This window comes from Falco punctatus, assembly GCF_963210335.1.
Source record: "Falco punctatus genome assembly, chromosome: 5".
In the NCBI taxonomy this organism is placed as follows: Eukaryota; Metazoa; Chordata; class Aves; order Falconiformes; family Falconidae; genus Falco; species Falco punctatus.
Window position 1 is genome coordinate 50,941,441 of NC_137584.1, and position 24,051 is coordinate 50,965,491.

A 24,051-nucleotide genomic window follows, 5' to 3' on the forward strand; every position below is an offset into this window, starting at 1 on the left:
GAATGCAGTCTGCTAAGGCAACTCAAGCCGTTCTTTGGGACTTTCTTGACAGAAAATCATTATTTGTTCTGAATCTGCAGGAGTGGCTGGCTGTTGGTTGTCTGTCATGGACAACTGGGATAGAAGATGTTGATATCACACTTGTTTCTAAGTGAGTCTTAAGCCTGGCTTTCTGCTGAGGGTTGCAGCTCAGCAGTGTGCTCTTTAACTCCTCAGCAAGCTGGAGCCCTACTGAATAATCACAGTGAAACAAATGGAGACTAACTGCATGCATGAAGCTGCACTTGTGCTTAGAGGGATGAACTGCATGTTTAATGTTAAGCACCCAGTTCATTGCTTTATTAGTGTGATTAAATGTAATGCCACCTATTATCCTTGTGCTGTGAAAACACGGCACTGTGAAAATGACACGAAATGAAATGGCACAAAAGAATATGAACTGGTAACAGTAAGATTAATTTTTTGTTTGCCAAGAGAGAGCTTGCATGCTTCTATCTTGGAGAACAGCCTCTTCTTCCAGATTTTCACCTTTGCCTAGTGCTGGAATCACCTAAATTGCCATTTTGGTTTGCAGACTTCCCCCTTTGATGCTTAGGCCCAGCGGAGGCCCCTGCTAGCTGCAGACTGGTGCCTCCGCTGTAATTCGGACCTGAGATGGAGTTTGCTTCACCTTTTGCTGGGACAGGAGGCTTAGGAGGCAGGTGACTTCCTCAGATCCTCCTGCCTGCCTGCTGGTTTATGTTTAGCATGACGAATAGCGGGCAGGCTACAAGGTCTGGGAGTTGAGAGGGATGGACCAAAGGGAGTCTGGGTTTATTGCACAGGGGTGTGAGCTCAGCCATGGCACTCCATCTGGGGAGATGTGTGTCATCCTTAAAACTTCTTCCTCAGTATTCATTTTCTTAATTAATGCAAAGTCTGTTTAATCTAAAAGCATATTTTGAAAAAATAAGAAACAGGCATGCTGAATCACCCTAGCATTCTTTTCTACAGTCATTGTGTCCAGTCATGCAGGCTTAACAAAGAGGAATTTCCCTATCGGTGTTAGATGCAGCTTTGCCAGGCCTGGGAGGCCACAAACTACTGCTTGCAGCCCAGTGCTGCACAGACACAGTACTGCCAGCAGACACAGTCTGGCTCTGACCAGAGTGTAGTTGCTTCTGTTATCTAGAGTCTGGAAGGTGGAAGAGCTGCATGGCACACATCTGACATTTTTATATTAGTTAGCTGCTTCTTAGATCTTATCCCTGAGCAGCCATAGTTGAACTCATGTTGATGTTGAGATGTTTAACCTCAGAGTTTGAGGTCTGGCCTTAGATATGTGGCCTTAGAAGCTGAATGTTTGTCCTCCTTGGAGGCTCCACAATATGGAGTGTTTCATACCCACGTAGAGAACCCTTGTCTCCATCCTCACCTTTCTCCAACTCTGTCTACTCTTCCCACATAGCAGCAGTAGCAACTGTGTTACCTGGTCTGAAACCTGGGGATAGGAGAAGTGATCTGTTTCTGTATCCTCCTGTTCTTTAAATAGAGCCCCTGACTTAAGAAGGTGAAAGGCAATGGAAGACTCTGCCAAAAAAAACCCAACCCTCCACCAAATTAAGAAAGCCAGTATTCAACTAACAAGAAAGAAAGCATGACTGACTTCAGGTTATTGTACATTTGACTGTCAGAGACAAGTCACTCTGCTACAATGCATGTTCGCTTTTTCCAGCTGTATCTACTGGCCTGATGTGTGATATGGCAAAAATTTCTCTAAGGCTTAGTTCCTAATGCTCTGTGTTTAAAATAAAATAGTATTTGTTCTTAGTTTGTTGCTTTGTTTCTTTTTAATGCATGACTGATGATCAGGCCTTCAAACATAATCACTTCCAGAGTTGCATTTGAGCACAGTTCTCATTTAGCTTGCCAACATGCATACTTAATTAAAGGCTACTTACTGCAGGTAGTTTTGGTGGCAAGATAGGCTTGGGTTTTCATGGGCCTACAAAAAGTTTGTTGTGATGTGCAAATCTGGAATTTGCCCTGAAATTATCAAATGCCTTTTGCTGCACAAACACATGAAAGAAACCTTTTTCCCTGCTAGAAGCAGTTCTCGGTAGAGGGCGTTTGTGGGATGTGTGGAGTTCCTCATTCCTACGCTGACTGATTTTGCATCCCTATGTTTGGGAATACTGATGAAACAGATTTGCCTGCCACGTTTCCAAGTTGTTGCAGTCCCTGCCCTGTGGTGTTGCATTCCCAGATATGCTCCATCTGCACTGGCTGATTTCAGCCTCTGCAATTTCTTTCCCACTGAGACTTACCGGTGGCACTCTCTCCTTTGCTCTCATGCTAAGCACTTTGCCACAGCTGCACAATGAGGTTGTCACTAGACTGTAACCTGAAATAACATCCAAAGAGATGGGTGGATTATTTTGCTTGAAAAGAGAATGATGAAGTTTGTATGTAGGGATCTGAATTCTGGCTGGTTTATGGTAGGGTCTGTGGATCTTTCCCCTCTCCTTTTTGCCTCTGCAGGAAATTATATTCATGCTGTTTGAGTATATTCCTTTGTCTTCACACAGACTTCTCTTGAATGACATCAGAAGTGTAATCTGTCTGTTTCCTTTGAGCTGGAGATACTCATGGTCTCCAAAGCTTATTTCCTTGCTGTTCAGAGTTCTGAAAATATAAAGTAGATAAAATCAAGTACGGGTAAAAATTAGGAAGCTAAATTCCCACTGAATATGATTCTGATTCCTTAACCTTAGGAATTCCATCCTGTGGACTAAAAGTACAGGTAAAACTTACTAGGATAGAATAAATTCCTGTATGCAACAAAAAGCAAGGGGTCTCACCTCTCTCATGCAAACTGCAAGTAGTTTATGTCAATAGAAGCTTTTAAAGTGTTCTTCTGTTGATTCTCATGCAAAAAGACTCAGCTTCCTGTTGTCCCAGATAATACTAAAGACATGTTGACTTTAAACTATTCTCCAATGGGAATCATATTGATTGTTCACATATAAACCCATTTTCACAGAAATTAGTGCACAGACCATACTCTGGGATCACGTTGTTAATGGCACATATTGGATCCAACCAATGGGAACTGAAAAGACTGATTCCGACTGTTTGCAGAAACCTCAGTATTGATGGTCTAGACTAGAAAAGTGCATGTATGCTCAGCAAAGTAGACGGTCCCAGAAATTTAGATAAATATCCAAGTCAACAGTAAGGCTGCCTCAGAGGGTGTATAGCTGAATTTAACACTGTGTGGAGGAAACTTGATCAGTAACAAGAATCACTTCCAGAGGAGCTCTGTGACAGTTCCCAACAGCTGCCTAGTAGTAAATGGGAAGTCTCTAGCCTGATCTCTTCTGAGGATTAGCACTGGATGGGTTTTCTAATAAACTGTTCCGCATTATATGAATCAGGAATATACACAACTTCAAAACATTTATATATTCAGGGATGTGAGAAGAGTCACAAAGAAGTGTAACTTTGAAGAAACAATAATAATTTTTCTTTTTTAATCTTAGAAAAAGGTTATGTAAAATAAATTGTTGATGTCTTTCAAATTTAATTCCTACACTGGACAGCATGCCATGGACAGGGTATGTATTACTGCACACATGACATGCTTTGCTTCTGTTATTTCAGTGCTCAAACCCTCCCACTTCTCCCACTTCAGACAATTCCTCCGTGCATTCATTTGCTTTCTCCATACACCTGTCATAAACCCATAGGGCTTCAAGAGAACTCTTTTAGTAATTTGAATAAGCAAGTTCACTGTGAGCTTATATATCATCCCTTTTGAGAAAAGGAAGGGAAAGAATCAGTCTGCAGAGCATGTTACTGGCAAATGCTGTTATTCTGCCTTAGTTCTTTATCTTGAAAACTTCAGTCCAGTAGGTGTGCCTCTGTTTCAGCATATTTGCACTGCTACCTACTACGTTCATGCTTCTGCTGGAATCAGATGGAGCTGTTTGGAAAGCATATATATGTGCAGACACTGGGAAGTAAAAGATATTACCTCACTGAGAAGCAAGAAATACTAGGGACAAATGCTATGCTCTGAAAAGGCAAATAACGTTGATTCTCCACTGTGCTATACCATTTGCATAGTACACATCACCCCTTCCCATTTCCATAGTCGAGACTCACGTGAAATGGAACTTTGTGAACCCTAAACTTTAAAGGCAGCTGATGGCTTTGAATAGGATCTATTCAGAACCCACGGCTGGATGACAGGAATAAAATCTCTTCACCTCCAAGTCCCTCGCTCCCCGTCGCCCCGCATTTCCAAGCGCCGTGGTTTCACCCGGGTAAGACGCTCGAAGCCGGGTTTCCCGGAGGCGATCCCGCCTCCGCCCGACGTGGCGGACAGCTCCGTTTTGCTCTCGGGGGCTGCTGGCGGGGGGCAGCGGCGGGGGAAGGCCCCCCTCGCCGCCCCCTGCCCTCCCCATTCGAGCCGTCCGCGCCGGGCGCAGGGGCTGGGATCCCCCGGGACTGCGGCAGCGCCGGGATCCGCGTCTCTCCTCCGCGCAAGATCCCCCTCGGCGCCTCGGGGCTGGGGCGAGGGCACAATTGCTCGCAGAAGGAGAGGCGGGACGGCTCCTCCCAGCACCAGGTATAAATCGGGGCTGCGGAGTGAGGCGCGGGCTCGGTCTGCGCCTCTCCCCCGGCTCCGGCTCCGCCACCCGCAGCCGCGGGGCGAGCAGCACCGGCGCCGCTGGACAGCGCCCCGGCGGGCGCGGGGGGAGGCGGGACCGAGGGCGCTCCGGGGGCCGCGGGCAGGCTGCTGTCCCGGTGCCGCGGGCAGGCTGCTGCCCCGGGGGCGGTCGCTGCCCCCGAGGCTGGGCTCGGGATCTCGCCCGCCTGCCCACCAGGGAGAGGGCTCGTCCGCAGAGCTGGAAGGAAGCGGCACGGGGCTCTTATCCCCCCCCGGCCCCGCAACACGCCCCCTGCGCCGGCGGGGAGCGCTTCCTCCGCATGTCTGAGGGGAGGAAACTCGGCAGAGGAAAAGCGGGGGCGGCGGAGAAAGGCAGGAGGGAAGGGGGAGAAAGTTGGTTGACTTGCAAAGAGGTGAGGCTTTCCAGTGGCTCCCAACTGCACTGTGCAGTGGAGACCTTCAGTCTGCCCGAAACTGGAGGATGGGGACAGAGCTGCCGCCCGAGCTCACCGAGGTGCCCCTTGGGGGGAACGGGAGTGCGCAGCCGGTGCCTGACACCGCCCTGCTGCCCCCGGCGCGGGGCATGGCCATGTTCATCGTCCGCTGCGTCATCCCTTCGCTTTACCTGCTCATCATCACTGTGGGCTTGCTGGGCAACGTCACCCTCATGAAGATCTTCATCGCCAACAGTGCCATGAGGAGCGTGCCCAACATCTTCATCTCTAGCCTTGCTGCTGGTGATCTGCTGCTGCTAGTGACCTGTGTGCCGGTGGATGCCTCCCGGTATTTCTCTGAGGAGTGGCTTTTTGGGGAGGTGGGCTGCAAGCTCATCCCTGCCATCCAGCTCACCTCTGTTGGTGTCTCTGTCTTCACCCTCACTGCCCTCAGTGCTGACAGGTAGGAAAGCTAGGCTGCCCCTTCTCAGCCCTCTGCAGCCTGGGCTAAGGCTAGCCAGAGCTGGCATGAAAGGTGAACCACCCCTCTGATAAGGGATCCCCGGTCCGCAATCCCCTTATTCCAACTTGTGAGATGCCCGTGCTTCTCCTTCCCTCACCGGCTGGTGGCAAGTCCGGTACTAACTGAAGTTAGAGGGTGTGCCTGGGCCTCCAGCTTCCCGGGTGCCAGCTGCAAGAACTGGGTTTAGTCCTGTCCTCTGCACCCCTGGGATGGTCCTGTAACTGCCAAGGTGTTGAAATCTTATCCATTAGAGGAAGGTGTTAGACACTAAATATGACCCATGCCAAACCACAGTGGTAGGTCACAAGCACAGAGGTATATTTAATGAGTTTGTTTCTTTCTGCTGAGAAAGTGTGTGTGTGTGCGTATGTGCTTGCACCTTCGTAGAAGAGCAGGCTACCAGAGGTGACTTCCAGGACTAGTTCAGCCTCTGGGAATTTGGAGGCACCAAACAGTTCTGTTGTAATTGTCAGTCTTAAAGTTTGGCTCAAACTATTTGTTCTGCTTCTTCTGAACTTGTAGAAAAATTGAGGGGGGGGGGGGGGGGGGGGAGGGGGAAGAAAAAAAGAGGGGAAAAAAAGGAAAATCCCCCCAAACAAACCAGAAAGTAACACTTCCATCTCCAGTACTTGTCAAATTAGGAAGAAACAAAGAGCTGGACCCCAAGTTTTTCCTCCCAGTCATTATAAATAGGTACTTAAGGGATTTATAGCAGCTGGGTGGCTGTTGGACTGTGCTTCAGGCTTTGAAAGACAAAATCTTGCCACATAATTGGCAATCTTAAATTAAATTAATTACCTTTCTTCCCTTACCTAAGCAATTTTTTTTTATTATTTATTTTTTTTTAAAGCCAGAAATGAAAATGTTTAGTTCCTTTGCCATAGGTATTACCCCATTTTCTTTTGCTGGGTTTTAGCTGAACCAATGCATTACCTTGGTGTATAATGTAAAGGCTTGAGTTTAGTAATGTATCTTCACACTTATAGTAACATCTCTTTAAAACTTTTAATCGTTTTTTTTTTTTTTTTTAGTGTATAACTGTAATTTATTTCTTTTTTTTTAACCAAATCAGTAAATTGTTTGATTCCAACTGTGGGTAGTCTTAATGGCCATCAATTTCAGTGGTGTTTGAATCAGGACCTAAAATATTTGTGTATAAAAAGATTGCAACTTACGAAAATAGATTATGTTTTTGAAGAATAGCTTGCAAAATGTACCTGAAAGTGAACATCTATAACTCTCTGATTACCTCAGTTAAAGAGTATGTCAAAAACTGTCTTGGAGATCCAGGTAAACTTTACAGTTTTCTTTCTGCTCTATTTCCACTGTTTAAAAGTATGAATGTGGTATTTTATTTGAAAAGGGAAGAAGTTATTTGCAGAGGAGATCATCTCTCTAGTGAAATATAATGTGAGGAAATGCTAGTTGTTTAATATTTAAGAATTCATTCATTTACTTTTTATATAGCCCTGAAGCATTCATTGTTTGCTTTTTCCATATAATTTTACATCCTTTTAATATTAGTAAAGATTCAAGAAGTAATAATGCTGAATCTGTTTCCACTGAATATATTTAGAATTACATGTCCTAGAAGACAGCTACAGATGGTATGCTGTGACCATATAAGCTCATAATAAATATGATCCTCCACAGTATATACAAATATCAGAAATGGTTATACTAAGAATTTAACAACTCTGTTTCTTTAAAATCTGCAATTACATTTTCAGTTACTGGGAAGAAAAGCCATTTCTTTTTCAGTCAGAAGAGCAGCCACTGACTTCAGTGACCAGTGTCTTGTCTCCTAGGGGCCCGAGTCATCTCTGAGTGAAGCTGGCTGAACTCTGAAAAGAGTTTGGGTTGGACGCAGGTCTACTTTCTTGTTCGACATGTTTTGAACTAAAGAGGAGGCACTGGTGTGGAGGGGTTTTTGTCACATTAATTTGTAGTCAGATCCTAACATGTGTCATCTTGACTATATCAGTTATGGGTAATTATGTTGGCAGATCAGGAGTGATGGCAGCATCCTGCACCTAAAAGATGCTGAGGAGACAGGTCCTGGCTGGGAGCAATGTTTTCTCCAGATAAGCAAATCTATCATAGGATGCTAGCAGTTTGCAAACAGTGATAGTACTAAAAAGGCTCCATTATAATCCAGTACATATTTGGTCTGGTATACTATATCTTCGCAGTGACCCCTTTCACAGATAAAGCTCAGAGTACATTTTAATATATTATCATTAAAGCCTTTCCTGCTTTTTACTCCCTATTACCACAGGACTGTGTAGAAGTCCAGACACTGATTACACTAAAAAAACAGATTTAGAAATGTTTAGAGTTCTTTACAGTGTGCCTGTGTGAATTAGGATAAAGGAGGTTGTCCTAGTTTCCATGGTGTAATCAGCACTTATATTTTATAGAAATTCTGTGTGGCAAATTACATGTATGTGCTACATTTAACAGCAACGGCTGCAGAAACAATAAGCTCTGAATGATCATTACCTACAAACTGAAGCTATAAGGAAGAAAAAGTAGTAGTCATTGCATATATATCTTTTCTAAAGTTGCTTTATTTCATACGGCTGTTTGTCACAGAAGTCCCTTACGGCATCACTAGTGTTTTCAGTGTGACAAATGTGCACCTTCTCTCTGGAAGCTTCATGATCTAATACTGAGATTATTTTGGTTTTGCTTTGTTTTATTTTTGTTTGTTTGTTTGTGGGTGGTTGTTTTTTGTGTACAGACATGATACGTAATGTGTAACAGTGTTTCCCATATTTCCCAGGGGCACATTTGCAGATCGAAATTGGCAGCATGCAACAGATCTGCCCAAGGTTACGCATCCCAGGAACAGAAGCTGGTCCCATCAAACAGCCCTTCCCACCCTTGAGCTCCTGTGGGTCTGGCTGCCAAGTGTGGGTGGTGGTGCCTTGCTGCAGCCCCACACATTTTGTGGCAGAGAGGGGTGGGAGGTCATTGGCAGTGTTGGGGATGGAGGCAGCAGAGAAGGTGCAGTGGTGGCACTGGTGGTGCAATGTGTTGGCATTAGAAGAGGGTGCGATATCCCTCTCCTCTGGGGTGCACAAGGCAACACAGGAGCAGTGCTGCTGAGCCATCCCTCCTCTCTTGCTGCCACACAGGAGATGTGCAGGGACAGCACCCCTGCCCCTCACAGCCACTGGTCCTATTGATTTTCCTCGATCGCAGAGAACCCAGACCTCCTCTAGAAACCTTAATAATTCTCAGTTTTAAAAAAAGACAAAACCAGAGACTGGATTACAGAAGGAGAAAACATAATAATTACAGTGGACAACAAATGAAAGAATGAAGGGGGATGAAGGACAAAAATGTACAAAACAAACAAACAAAAAAAAGGGAACTAAGGAGGGCATAGGGCTGAATACCCCAAATAGCACTCAGCACACCCTGAAAGTGCCCACAGAGCTGGTGCGCGATTGCCAAGGATGCACTTCCTAGAGGTGCAGTGGGACAAGGTATAAAAAATGGGTCCTCTGTCGAGCTTGTTTCTCCAGGGGCCATGGAATGCAGTTTTGACCAGGGCTAATGGATGTTGTTGAGAAAGTCTCAGGACATGGTGTGGTCTTGGATAAGGAGGGTGAAAAAAAAGAGGTGAGAAGTGTTGCCAGAGGGACTGCAGCATGGCACACATGAAAAGGTGTGCCAGTGCCTCCTCACTGTAAACAGGACAGAAGCCGGGGCTGAACCTGACTTGAACTATGTCTCTGACTTGAACAATCCCATAAACTTGTTCACTGCTCCAGGGAGTGTTTTTCCAGTTTATGTCTGTGGTGGGCCATGCAGTTAGCTCAGAATGCAAACAGGGTCCATGGGGCTTGCTGTTTTGTGCCTGGAAAGGAATCTAGGGTAAGGAAGTGGAGTGCAAGTATGGAAAGCTGTTTCCAAGATGCTTTTCATAACTAGAGGTCAGGATGACCATAAACCTTGGGGAGAGGTGGCTGGAGAAGCCCAGGGGGCAGTGGATTAAGAATGAATGCTACAGTGTGCACCTCTGGCCATCTTTGCATTATCATGTATGCTGATGAAAAGCAATTGTACCTACAAAATGTCAGGAGACATGGGGAACAGACTTTAAAGGAATGAATGATAGTCCCTTAAAATAGCTTTAGATTTGTCCCACATAGTCTTTCCTTTTCTCTTTGGCTGTCATTTATACATATTTTTTTGTAATCTGTAAAAACAGGATTAAATTTAATTCTGCTACTTTTCTACATTGAATTTTCTTTCTAATGAAAGGTTAGAATATCTTAGCTGAAATACAGTCCTGTTGCACTCTAATGAAGACAGTGAAGACGCACAGTGGAGCAACTTACCCTATTGCAATTCAAATAGCATCTTCTTTGTATTCTTCCTAAAAAGTGCAAGAGACAAGTACTTGAATACTTGATTAAGCATGTAACAGAGTTATTTCTCAGTAGTGCCATGACTCCTTTCCTATATAGTAATAACAAAGGAATTTGAAAATTTAAATAATTAAATATGATGCCTGAGATACTTAAAATGTGTTCTATAGATTTGCATAGGTAAACTATTTGATAATTTTTTTTTGTTTTAATTTTTTATTTCTTTGCTTTCAATTTGGAAGATTGCAATCTGTATTTTTAAAAGTATAAAAGTACTCAACATTTTATGCAAGTTTAATATCTATGTGCTGACTTATGACTACAACTGATAACAAGAACCATTCTGGCTCAGCTGGCAAGTCTACTGCCTCCTGCTTTTTGAGAAACTCAAGAACTGTTTTGAAGATAAATTCAGAAGTGTGAAAAGGTGCCTTAGCAATTACTTCAGGATTTTTTATTAGTAAAATCACCCCTAATAAAATATTCTTTTTACTATTCTTCTGAATTTATTTAAAGTTTCATTTTTTTTTTTTTTTTATGCCAGGTGCTGATTCAGGCTGAAATACAGTGATTAGAGACCTCTAAAATCCTCATTTCTTATTACATGTAGTGGAGCAGGGGAAACAGGAAAGTGGACGTGATTTCCTTTCGAGCTCTCATAGCTGATATTCAGGGACTAAAGAGCCTTTACAAGGAAAGTAGTATTGAATGTCATCTTGAAAATTATTTACAATTAACTTATTAATTAAATAAAAAAGGGATGACACCACCCCACCCACCAGCAATGCAGAAGGAATTTTATTTATGGAGTAGATTAAGGACTTACCTATTCTAGGGTAAATTTGTCCAAGTTGGGCAATTCAAATCAGCTGTGGAAGAAGTTCCTCTTGTAACCATCTTTACACATCTGAAAATGTTTTCTCAGAAAGTAACATTTTCTTCCAGAGTTAGGCAAATTTTTCTCAGACTTCATACAGACAACACATCTTTTAAACTCCAGCCTTCTTGTGTTGTCCTGGTTTTGGCTGGGGTTGAACCACGACAGTGTGTCCTGTGTGGGCTCTTCAGCTCATATGGAAACAGCTTAGCCCTGAGGATGATGGCAAAGTGAGAAATGGCTGTGGTGTGTATCCTATTCAGTGATCAATGCAGTGCCTGTGTTGTGCTGGCAGCTTTGATTAATGCAAACGCCAGTGTCCAACAGCCTTTTGTAGGCTGTAAACTAAAATCTGAGAAACTGCTACAAAACCATTCCTCCTGTTCCCTGTTTCTTTGATCAGTTCAGTAAAAGCCTGTGCCTGTGGCAGATGAAATAGCTGCTAAACAGCAGATCCAGCTGAATTCTTACCAAGCAGGCCTGAACATAAATCTCCACACATTTATTTTATTTGTTTGCCTCTCCCCATAACATGGTACACAATGCCCTTACATATTACATTGCAATGCGTTTATCCAAACTGGACTGTTGGAACCCTCAAGTCTGCATTTAGCAAGTCCTCAGAAATTATGCCAAAGATCAAATATGCTCTACCAATGCTTTCTCTAGGAAAAAGATCTCATATGTTTTCTGTGATGATAAATTAGTTAGAGAATGAATAATAAATATTTTTTATGTATGTGCAGAGCGGTGGAACTCTCAAATATCCTTCCCAAAGGGATCATTTCATTGAATCCTCTCTTAAAATAGTTTAACTATAGAAGAACAAGTTTATTTGTCTTGTGGGTTTTGATTCAGAACCATTCTTCCAGACTATATATTCCTAGGGCTAATTTTTTTTTGTGCGTTTTTATATGTACTAATGTCTAAACATGTACCTTCACTAGTAACTTCTAAATCCATGCTGAGATTCAGCCCAATTTGACAGTGTGATTACAATTAGCAAGTAAGTTCTTGCAGGTTCATGAGATTTGTGGAAGGTGAGAGGAAACATACCTTGGTGTCCATTGAGAAGAAGCGTGTTTTGAACTTACCTTGACACAACTTGTCAGATGTCAGAGAAAATAACCAAGAGATAAACAATCCATATTAACCTTGGTGTAATTACATTTGCTGCATGTAAATTTAATTGTGTGTTTCCAGCTTTGTATGAGCATATATGTACAAATAGAATTGTGGTGTGTGTTGTATGTATGAACATGAAAGTGACTTACTCTGTTATGTTGTCATTGTGTCTCATATGATTCTGTTTGGTCCTTCACATGACTATCCCAAATACTGTTCCATTTTTTTCCAACTACTTTTCACAGGTTTTTTTTGTTTTGTTTTGTTTTTTTTTGTTTGGTTTTGTTTTTTTTTTTACATAGTGTCATGTTTGTGGTTTAGCTCCAGGTTTGTTTGATTGTTTGTATTTTAAGGATTGCTATATTAACTCTTTTGTCTGTGATTTTTTATTGTTCCCTTTTTTACCATGGTGTGTACTTGTTTTTTCCATCTACACTGATTTTAATGGAAACTAAGAACAGAAGTTGCTAATGAAACTGCACTGGACACAAGTTTACAAGTGACAGAGTGGAGTCTTCTAGGTGATAATACTGGACCAAATAAATGCAATTGCAGCTTTTTGAATTTAGCATTTAGAGATTTGGGGTCTATATTCTCAAATGATAAAAACAAAGTCTGTTCCAGATATAGTAATAGAGGTTTGGTCATTTAGTTCTTCCTGGCTTGGAACATTTCTAAACATATCTGACCATGTAATGTTCTCCTCAATAGTTATGTTATCTGCCATGGCATGGACTGTAACTGAATTCATCAAGGAAATGGGAGGAATTGCTTTCTAACAGCAACAATTTCATAAAGGTAAACTGGCACTGAACATATTTTACACTCGGGATTTCTGCTTCCAGGCACTTTAGTTTCTGTAACCGATATTTTTATTGATCTTCTGCTCCAGTAGTGACAATTTTGTGAGGTTTCCTTCATTCGAGTATGTATGGATATCACTGCTGGGAGACATGCAGTAAGCATTACAGTGGATATGCAGATAAGTATGCATCTCTGTCTCATCAGCCTAAGGGCAGGGGTATCAATGGGATTTGAACCAAGCCCATCTGGGAAATGTTTCTCTTCCCTCAAACTCCTTTAACCCTTCAAGATTCCAAAAATAAACTCTGAAAGAATGAGATGAGGTTAGATGTGGGGGTTTTATTTTTTTTTCTTACAATAGGATTATAGTGAGGGAAAAGTAATATGACTAAATGGAGAGTAGAGCACTAGGGGACAAAGCCAAACAGTACGTGAGCTTGTCTAGGCTACACATTGCAATGCCTAACCTCTAACCTAGGTGTTGAATTTCTGAGCAGAATCCAACGTCCAGAACTCCAAATTAGTGTTGGAATGAGGTAAATGCTCCAGAAAGGCAATAAAAGCCAAAGAATACACATGCTAAGCTGCCTTGTACTTCCCAGTGGGAAATGCTGTATCCAGGGGTTTGCATGATGCAGCCTGGTAAGAATAAGGTTCTGTCCTCATTGATGAAATGTTAATTTTGGGCCACTGTCTGGCAAGCCTGGGCAATGACTCCCAGACACCCTGTCTGAATGAATGTTCCATTTTGTTCTTGTATAGGCAGGTACCAGAGCTGCTTTTGCCACAGCTGTTTTATGAAGGCTAATGACTTTGCTGTGCTCCAGCCATATTTTAAACACAACTTTGAGATCAGGCTCCTCAGTTTTGTTAGGCTTAGTTTCAGGATACTAATGAAGCTTAGGTGCAAACTGAGTAGGTCTGATCAGGGAGTTCCTGTCATGCACAGCAGGGGAAATACAGCTGCTTGCTGAATGTGAGTCAGACACAAACCCACGTTCAACAGTGCCAAAACATAAGCCTGAGCACTGAAATTCAATCACTTTTCAAACTGCTATTAGAGCAGTCCATGGTGCGGTTTTGACCTGGGTCAATCAATATTGTCCCAAACAATTTCTAGGCATGATTCAGGATTAAACACAAGCCCAGGAGCCATTACCAACAGAAGTATAAACTACCTATTTTATTTGGGTATAGTGTTCTTGATATTGGGAGATTAAGAGTTTAATCAAATGGTCATGGGTATCCAGCTAATGCCACTTGGCCTCCAGGCCAAGGAATAGGCTCTGGCACTGTTTAGTTTGCTAATATAGATGTAGCATAAGTTTTTGTTAGATTTGGCTACTGGTTGCCTTCCCCTTCCCCTTCCCCTTCCCCTTCCCCTTCCCCTTCCCCTTCCCCTTCCCCTTCCCCTTCCCCTTCCCCTTCCCCTTCCCCTTCCCCTTCCCCTTCCCCTTCCCCTTCCCCTTCCCCTTCCCCTTCCCCTCCTTTTGCTTCCCTTCCCTCTGCAAGTCCACTGAAGATATGTTTGTTAAATACAAATCTATGGGGAATGCTGACTATATGTGAACTTTTCTGAACAATAGCCAGTTAAACAATGTACTGTTACTGCTCTTGGGAGGAGAACTGAACAAATTACTGATGATACTTTTAAGTTGTGCAGTTACAAGTAAATGGGTTTAGAGAAGTAGAACTAAAAAGCCAGACTACTGGCAGTGAGCTAGCATTGAAAGGTTTGTATGACCTTGTAAGAAATATAGCTGGCTAACATGAGGTGAATGCAGGAGAAAGACATAGCTAGAGAAGAAAAAATCAAAAGGAAAGAGAAAATTTCTCTTCTGAAACACTGGCTGGACAGGCCAGGAAGTATATTTACCTGGGAAACTTATGTTTTGATTCTTTTCAGGGTGGAGAAATCATCATCCAAAAAAGTAAATCAGACTTTTTTTGTTGAAGTATTATTGTTAGTTTTTGGCTCAACAGAGCATGTTTCTATAGAGTGGAAAGTTTTTTTCACTTAGGAAAATCTTAGGATTTTCCCCCTGAGAAACACAGAACATATGCCATTGATATTCAGTTTAATTGTGTTTACACATGGTCTGCTAGCCTTCATTTCAAATACTGTTCATTTTATTCCGCTATCAGACCTCTGAGGTGCTGATTCCTGGTGAATGCAATTCTCTGCACTTAAGAGATAAGCGCAGAACAAATATATTGGGAATAACTATAAAAAACATATCTATTTTAAATTGCAAGAATTTATAAGAACAAAATAGAATAAACGTGAATATCAGACTGAGTATTGTGAAATAAATTCCCACAAAAGTAGACATCAAATGATCCCACATTGTTCTCAGCTCGATAAATTGTTCTGCTCTTAAAGATTGCACTGGAGTTGAGTCAACAGAACTCTCTATCCAAAATTTCATTCTCCTTTAGCGCAGTGGACTGCAAGTGGACACAGTATTAGTATTTTCAAGAAATATTGACCATACAGCCATGTTTTCTATTCAGATATATTTATATCCTTTCACATTGTTAGGCTAAATGCTGTCTTTTTGTGTTTGAAATCCTTATGCAATGACACAATAAAATGCTAACATATAGATGGTGTTGATAAATGACTCTGGTTTGCAGGAAATGCAATACTTTGACAAAGCAACATCACTTCAAACAGAAGGCTTATAATAAGGCCAATGATATCAATCCCTCCAGCTCCAGGATTAAAATGCAAATTAAATCACAGTGCTATGTATCTGCCCTGCATGAATTAGGTCTCTGCTTGGTTTATGACACTTACTATATATTTTTTTTTATTGTAATAGCATGTAGGAAACTAGGTGATAAATTAGGGTCCTATTTGTGGTAGGTGTTATATGAACAGGAACAAGAAGAAGGTCCTTGACTTGAAGGGTTTTTAAGTAGAGACAACAGAAGATACAGAAACAAAAGGGCAAGGAGATATTGAGGCAACTCTGTCTGAAATGGTAGGCTGTAATCATAGTCCAGTGACTGCCTAAGTATGGTCTAGCTGTTTGGTTTTTCTTTTTAATTTGTTTTTGAAGATCATCTCAAAGTAGTCTAGAAAAAGAGGATGCAATGGAGGGATAGCTTAGAACTAATGATGGAGCAGCTTCTTTTGAAGTCAAGTGTGCGGGAGGGAAAATAGCATTGTGGATGCAGCAGAACAGGAATAGAGCTTTGCACTGTTTTTGAGAACTGCAAAATACCTTTATGAAGGCCTTTGAAAGCAAAGATGGGGATAAGTAGATAAGCTATGCTGGAATTTAGAAGGTAGCAACATGTTATAACTCTGGAGGAAGAGGATATTCTTTTTTCGACAGTTTTTTGGGTTGTGTAGAAGGGAGGAGATTGCTTTATAACGAAAATACGCTATACAAACAAAACAGTCTGCAGAATGGGCAAGTTTGTGCTTGTGTTTGTTGGCAGAAACCACAGCTCCAAAGAAAAGAAACTTATAAAAGTATTTCCTGAGTTGGGCTGCCTTTGTCAACAGTGATAATGATAGAGGATGTAGGAAGACAGAATTTACATGAAAGCTTTTAATTAAAACCAAATGCATATTTATAATTTTTTCCTGAACTTCGTGGCAACCTATGATTTTCTTTTTTCATCGGTGAAGTAAAGGAAAAGATGGATTTTGCTTACTAATTTGACTAAATAATTTGCACGCTTACTTCTGATGTACCAGTGTTTTTTTATTGATAGAAAACACAATTCTTAATTTGAATGGTTGGTGGTATATTTTAGCCTTACGTTGGTTTTATACATAGGAAGAGGCTGGGTGTTCATTTTTGGGAACACTTCTAATTTCACTTAGTTTACATTTGATTTTATCTGTAACCTGACTTTTTCTATCTTTTCAGAGTTGTAAACAAGAAGACAGATTTTGTAAAGCACTTAGTGCCTTTTCCTTCCTGTTGACGCCAAGTACTGTGCAGGGCTGAGTCCTAGGAAGAAGAGGGCTATCTTGTAGTTAGTTGAAGTAGCAAGCAGAATTTTGATAGGATTAAATAAGTTTTCTGGGCTAAGCCCAGCTGTTTTGTGAAAAAAGGCAATGCCTTCCAACTTGGAGTCAGTTGTAGTTCAGGGGAAAGAATGCTACTTGCTGAAACAGCAATATATGCCAAGGCACAAAAACATGCCACATCTTCTGCTAATGTAAAGACTTCTGAAAAGGACTCCCATTTAGATATTAACCAGACCAAATACTGCTAAAATAATTAATTGTAACATGGTCATTTTCTTGGGTAACAGCACTGTGGTCAAAACAGTTTGAAGCACAGCAGTGGGAAAAGAGAGGAAAAAAAATATCCGTAGTACAAAAAATGATTTTTATCCAATGTCCTCCCTGCTGCCCTGACAAAATCCCCAAAACAGCTCTTCCCCAGCAATGCAGAGTTTTAAAGAAATGAGCAGATGTAAGGACTTGACGTCACCTCAGTTGAATGAAATGAAATAGGTCTGTCTTGATGTAATGAAATCAAGGCAGACAGCAGTAGGAAGCAAATTATTGAATAATAAGGTCACAGTTCGTGCTGTGGAGACTTTGTGCTTTGTCCAGAGGCTTCTATACTTCTTATGGCAGTATAAAGGATTTCTTTACACCTTGGTGTCCAGGGAGTTTCTCATTGTGTGTTAGAAGAAATTGTAAACATTAATTAACAGAGACAGTTTACTGAGGTTTATTTTCTACTCCATGATATGGGTGAAGACACTGAATTCAGAGAGGATATGAACATAAGTAGTCATCATTTATAATTATTTAGTGATAAGGCAATTTATCACAGTCCTGAGAAAGACGACTCCAAGGCACATTTTATGTGACTCAAATATTCTCTGAAGAAAAAGTTTGCTAGGGTACAAAGACAGTGCTTTGATCCAGACATTTTCATGGCATAGCCAATTGCACTGTTGGTTGCCAAGAAACTCACAATTTGATGTATGGGGCTATAGCTTTTACCCACATTTTTTTGGACATCTGCTCAAGGTGTTGAGGTGCTATGAAGTACCTCTCAGGACCTGCAAATCAGCCATAAAGGGTATTTGGGATCACAGCTTTATTTCTCAGCATTTTTTTCAGCAACAATGTTATATTTAACCATAACCTTACCCTTGGTATGTATAGAGACACCTGCTCATACCCATACATATTTTCATGTGTATATGTATGTATATGTATCTATATGCATTGACAAGGAGTTATATCACCAAGTGGAGACATCTAAGTTAGAGTTCTCACTATAAGCTCATTGTACAGCTAACAGAGAAAAATAAGCAACTCAGAGAGTGATTTAATACACCTAAAATCTGAATCACCCTTTGAAAGTACATCTCAACTGAGTAGAAAGACCTTAAAATGAATAAAATTATGTTCCTGGAATATGGATCTCTCCTGACTGCCTTCTTCCTGTTAAAATTTTCTTTAGATATTAAATAAAAATCACTTTTCCATTTCTCAAAACTCTGCAAATTCAAAAAAAACCCCTCTGCCATTCCAAAGCAAATCAAAACTAGAAACAAAAAATTGAAGAAGCAAAAACCCCCAACCATCAGATAAAGCGACCTTCCAAATTACATGGCTTAGTCAAACTGAAATGTTTTGTTTAATATTTGTTTTTTAGTAAAAAACATTAAAACATAATTTACTTACATTTTGAAAAAGAGTTTTCAAAATAAATTAAAAATCTAAGCAAAACATTAAGGTATCCTTGAAATATTTTTCTCAGGCTGTATTTGGCCTTTTAAAACTGACCTTTTCTCATGGAAAGGTTCACTTTGTATCACCTTCTACAACAATATTTTTAAAATAAAAGAGTTCCTGACCAGAGTCTACCTCTATTTATTTTACTTTGCTGTACTGTGAGATTTCCATTCTTTGCAATTCTCCTGTTTTCATTGTTATGAAATTGCCAATTCTACAAAGGTTTATATGTAATCATATATTATGAGACAGTTTCCCAAAAAATCGTGTAGAGCAGCAGCTTCCAATTATTGATGTGGAAATATTTACTTTATTTAAGAGTTTAATACTTCTGCACAAACCATTGGGAATCATTCCTGCTTGGCTTTACATAGATGCCTATATTCCAGGTGTCACACTCAGGACAGCATATCTGTCTGTGGAAAGGTGCTGGGGTGGAAAGGCAAGAGACAGTACAGAAGCAGGTGTTGCTGGTCTGGGAAGAGGTGGTTAATGTTGATTACAGCCCTGTGCTCTAGTGGGGAGCAGGAAAGCTGTGTTGGTGGGCAGGAGGAAGTTCTGGGCTGTGGCAGCCCAGGAAGGAAGTAAACTGTAGTGGGCAAGTGTTGGTACAGGAGTGAGGTGGAAGTATGGAGGTAGGATGTGCATCTGGGGGTTTGTTGGAGGGGGGGTGGAGAGAAAGAGTAGTCATGGTTGCTTCTGTGCTTTCACCAGGCTGGCACAGATCGGCCACCTACAATCACAGGCTATATCCCAGGGCTCCTTTTGCCATCTTTGATGGGTACATGTACAGATGAAGCTAGACGTTTAGAGAATACAAATTTATGAAAGGTTACAAACCCCTTGGTATTTCAAATAAGAACAAAATATGACATTATTGTAATCAAAGGCATGAAGTGGCCTTATGCATCACGTGTTGAATTTGAAAAGATACCTTTTAATTTGCACCTGCATTTTGATCCATTTCAGGTACAAAGCGATTGTAAATCCCATGGACATCCAGACCTCCAGTGCAGTGCTATGGACCTGTCTTAAAGCTGTCGCTATCTGGGTAATCTCCATGCTCCTAGCAGTTCCCGAAGCAGTGTTCTCTGAGCTAGCCCACATCAATGACATGGATAATGCCACTTTCACAGCATGCATACCATATCCCATGACGGATGACATGCACCCGAAGATCCATTCTGTGCTGATTTTCCTTGTGTATTTCCTTATCCCTCTCGGCATTATTAGTATCTACTACTACCATATTGCAAAGAGCTTAATAAAAAGTGCTCACAACATCCCTGGAGAATACAGTGAGCATTGCAAAAGACAGGTAAGCAATTTGCTTTTTACATCCTGATGAAAGATTTGTGTGCTGTATATGCTTAACAATGGAAGTACAGGAACTATAACATCCAGATTGCTGGATTTCACAGAGGACTTGTTCAGTTTTCCACATGCATGAAATAAGCCAAGGATTATCTGAAAAATCTTGTTTTCACAATTGCTCAGTATTAAGCCCAGTATGGAAATGTATATGAGCAAGGAAAAATATAAATTCAATGCTATCAATGTACGTTCTTAACAAGAAGCAGTATCAGTATATGTGTTTGTATGTGTTGTTACTATAACCATTACTTGTGTTCTTAGAGAGGGACAGTGTTTCTGTAGTTAATGCTGGTGGCTTCACCTATCTCTATAGGTGGCTATTTTGAGAAGAAATCTTACCTAAACTTTTTGAGAATCTCACTTTATTTGTGCCTGGAAATGAAAAAAAAACCCAACCCTGACATAGGCAGGGAAAATTTTTCTTAGGGGATCAAAGGTTCTTCTGAGACCAAGGAGTGCTGAAAATATGAATGCAGTGTGCAAATTTATTCTTCTTTGGCTTTCTCAGTAGAACTTTCTTGGGTACAATCCTGAACTCACACTTTTCTAATACTCTTTCTGTTACGGATGCTATAAAACTTTTGGTACAGGTTCTGTATACCTTTGAGACAAAGCATTTTAAAATGCTGGACAAAGTCAGCTTCCCTGTAAGGCACAGGAAGCAATAAGATAGCAACAAACTGTTCATTAGCAGGAATATTTATATATACAAACAACAGTTTTTGCAGTGAAAGTGCCTCAACCACTTTACAAAAGCATTAGTATTGATAGGGAAAAATAGTTATGCCCATCAAAACGATCAGGAAGCATTTTCTCTGCCAGTATTTTAGAAAATACTTTTATATGCACTGAAATCTCTTTGCACATATAGCATGTAAGTATTCTTTCAAAAAGAAAGACCACATTCCCTCATGTCCTTTTTACTCAGCATTTCATTTCTACTCTAGTCTGTTTCTTGTCAAAAATGCATACATATTAGCACTTCATGTATTATTTTATTTTCCTGTGAAATATAGAGAGCCTTTTGGCTGAACCCTCAGGATGGAAAAATATTTAATTTATATCACATTTCTGAACCCACATGTATTTTCAAAGTAAGAACATATTTTTTCATTCTATTTAACTTTTTTCTTTTTGTTAATCTATGAGGCTCGGAAGAATAGAAAATTCTGTTATACTTACATATCTTCCAGCAAAAGGAAATAAATCCAGACTATTGTTATCAACTCTCATTTCTTTAGGCCATAGCACAAAAGTGTAATATTCACCCACCGTACCTCTGCATCTTTTAGTCTGCCTTTGCAATCTGTCTGAGTGCAAATCCTATCAAATCAGAATGTTAGAGTTTTCTCACCTTTTGTGAATTCCCCACTGGTTTTGGTTTAGATAGAGCCACGAAAACTACTTACAGATTTATTTCACAGATCTGGAAACCCTGTTAGAATAAATTCACTTGATTTTTTCAGAAAATTGATCAAAGCCAGAAAACTTTCCTGCCTTTGCAAAACTTTGGTACCTGACATACCTAATAAATCTTTTGGGAGGAATGGGTAGGTTTCTGCCTCCCTCTGGTGCATCCTACCTGGCCAGTTTCTCTCCCTCTTTCAGTTTGGAGCTGCTGTGTATGATCATTTACTGTCAACTTTTCAGCCACTCTCGATAGCTACATTTTAAACATTGTAATCATTATACTTTAGCACTGCAATCAAGGTACATTTCTTTCATGTCATTGTTGAAGATTAACTGAAACTTCCACCTTACCCTGGAATTAAGATGCTTCAGACTGTGCAATGCAGTTTTGGTAGTTTGCCTAGGAGAGAGGCACAACCTGAGGCATTTCAGGCAAAATAATGGGATGTAAGTACCATTGTACAGCTAACACCCTAGCAACGTCTCTACATGTCACTCACAACATCTCTAGATTTCAAAGCTAACAGTCTTTAAATAGCTTTGGAAGTAAAGATGAGTTGCAAGCCAAGTGCTGAGATCTCATCAGAAAAGGTTATGTTTCATGAAATTCTTTGGTGCATGCTTTCAGGCTAAAAGCCAGTGTTTACTTGGGTCATGAATCACTCACACTGTGTACATCATATAGAAAGAGCAACCTTCTGTAACTGCAGACGGCTAGGATCTTTCACTGAAAGTAAACTGGAAGTGGGAAAGTAAATGAAATACAAAAAATAATTCAGCCCCTGAGGGAAGCATTTTTACTGGCCTTACTTATGACAGTTTTTAAAGCCAATACAAAGCAAAATGCTACATGTTTTAATTAAGTCTGTTATGTGGAATAGTTCTATTCAGTGTTGTTCAATTGGGTTCTTTTCATCTTTTTAGATGGAAACTCGGAAACGTCTGGCAAAAATTGTCCTAGTTTTTGTTGGCTTCTTTGCTATCTGCTGGTTTCCTAACCACGTGCTATACATGTACCGATCTTTTAATTACAATGAGATTGATCCATCGACAGGACATATGGTTGTTACCTTAGTGGCCCGAGTGCTAAGCTTCTGCAACTCTTGTGTCAATCCATTTGCACTGTATTTTCTCAGTGAGAGTTTTCGAAGACATTTCAACAACCAGCTTTGCTGCAGGAGGAAAGATCCGCAAGAAAGATCTGCCAGCTACTTGCGCAACTCTTCTGCCATTCAAATGACTTCCCTGAAAAGCAATACCAGGAACACAGTAACTAGCATGACACAACTGAATGGGCACAACTTGAAACAAGAAATGTCATTGTGATTTAATAGGTGTGATTTTTGACTGTGGAACAAATTTGAACTTTTTATTTGCAGTTTTTAACTGTCATTTGGTTCTCATATGCTTAGACCATCTGAGTCCTGAGAATAGAACATCTGTTAAAGTCTGGCCAATCTGAGGTTATTTCACGCTTAGTCTTACTTTTAGGTAGAAGTTTGTGGAGAAAACAAAACCGACTGGCTCCTATTGTACTTTAAAGGAGTTGTTAATACATGTTTACTATATAAGAAAGCAAAATAATGGTGTGAGTATTAGTGTAGCTGATATAACACTGCTTTAAAAAGTATAGATTTTCTGATCCGAAATACATGTATTCTTAATTTAATATTGATCCAGGATTATGTCTTACTCTAATAGATTTTGCATGATTTAACTGTGCTGTGTGTACAAGCATTGTTCATTAAGACTGATCACTGATGAACATCCAGTCCATGAGACCAGACAAGTTCTATCCCCAAGTAATGAAACATAGGTAGCTGGCACTGGTTGCTCAGTACCAGCTCTTTGCTCTCTAGATCTACTCCTTTTGCACACGCTGTTTAGCAGTCTAAACAAAGCCTAAGTACTGTTGAAATCTCAGCTTTAAAAGACCTTTTCTTTTCCTGAAGGCCCTTGTGCATAAATAGTCAATACACTTCTGAAAATCCTATCTGGGATGCCTAAAAGAAGGCTTTACAAATGTTTCTGGTAAGTCACCTCAGTGCCATGAACAGTGCACAGGTCTCTGGCAGTATTCCTAGGAGGACATTTTCAAGGTACATGGTCAGTAGAGAGCTGGGATTAAAAAAGCAGGGAATGGTGGGTGAGGCTGTAGGTACCAATTATCATCCTGTCCAGAATAAATTTGCTAGGAACGCTTACCACTTTCTCTTTGCATTCATATTCCTCTGCTAGGAATACCTTATGCGAGGCTTGCAAGCTGCCCTTGTGCTCTGAAGAGCACAAGAAAGCATGCAGTTCAGCTTTAAATACTATTTTTTTAACCTTTTTTTTTATTTTTATTTTTATTTTTTCCTTTTTAAAAATCAGTTTACATGTCAATGTAGGTAGCCAAGTAAACATAATGACTGAAGCTTGTTGCTGCAACAACTCATATAAAGCTACCTATATAAAAGTATCTAATCTACCTCAGGGCTGGACCAGCTGTTGCTGCAGGAGCTGATGGGGCTGGGGCAGGTTCCCCCTTTATATCCAGCTGCATGCTGTCAGGCGAGTAACGCTTCCCCAACCCAGGTGAGAGGTTAGCTTGTGCAGGGTCTGTTTTGGGTCTGAGCTCTAGAGAGGAGATGCTCACAATGTCATTCTTAGGAGAAGGGGCAGTAATGACTGACAATGGCACCTTGTGGAAGTATTTTTTTATGGCCAGTTAATGAGCCAAATTTAATTTTAAATGGCCTTT

The 24,051-nt window shown here is 40.7% G+C and overlaps 1 protein-coding gene across 1 annotated transcript; it reads left to right on the forward strand.

Moving 5' to 3' along the window:
* The first annotated feature begins 9 nt into the window (after window positions 1-9).
* Window positions 10-24,051, forward strand: NMBR (neuromedin B receptor). Its single transcript, XM_080390093.1, has 3 exons — window positions 10-5,551; window positions 19,494-19,842; window positions 22,233-24,051. Exons 1-3 carry the CDS (start codon window positions 5,136-5,138, stop codon window positions 22,632-22,634), a joined length of 1,167 nt encoding a protein of 388 aa, XP_080246219.1. The 5' UTR covers window positions 10-5,135; the 3' UTR covers window positions 22,635-24,051.

Bases quoted from the DNA above. Each gene is read 5' to 3' on its own strand.
- NMBR (XM_080390093.1), top strand. From the start codon at position 5,136: ATGGGGACAGAGCTGCCGCCCGAGCTCACCGAGGTGCCCCTTGGGGGG. The intron at 5,552-19,493 runs GTAGGAAAGCTA...GATCCATTTCAG, and splicing joins ACTGCCCTCAGTGCTGACAG to GTACAAAGCGATTGTAAATC. The intron at 19,843-22,232 runs GTAAGCAATTTG...TCATCTTTTTAG, and splicing joins GTGAGCATTGCAAAAGACAG to ATGGAAACTCGGAAACGTCT.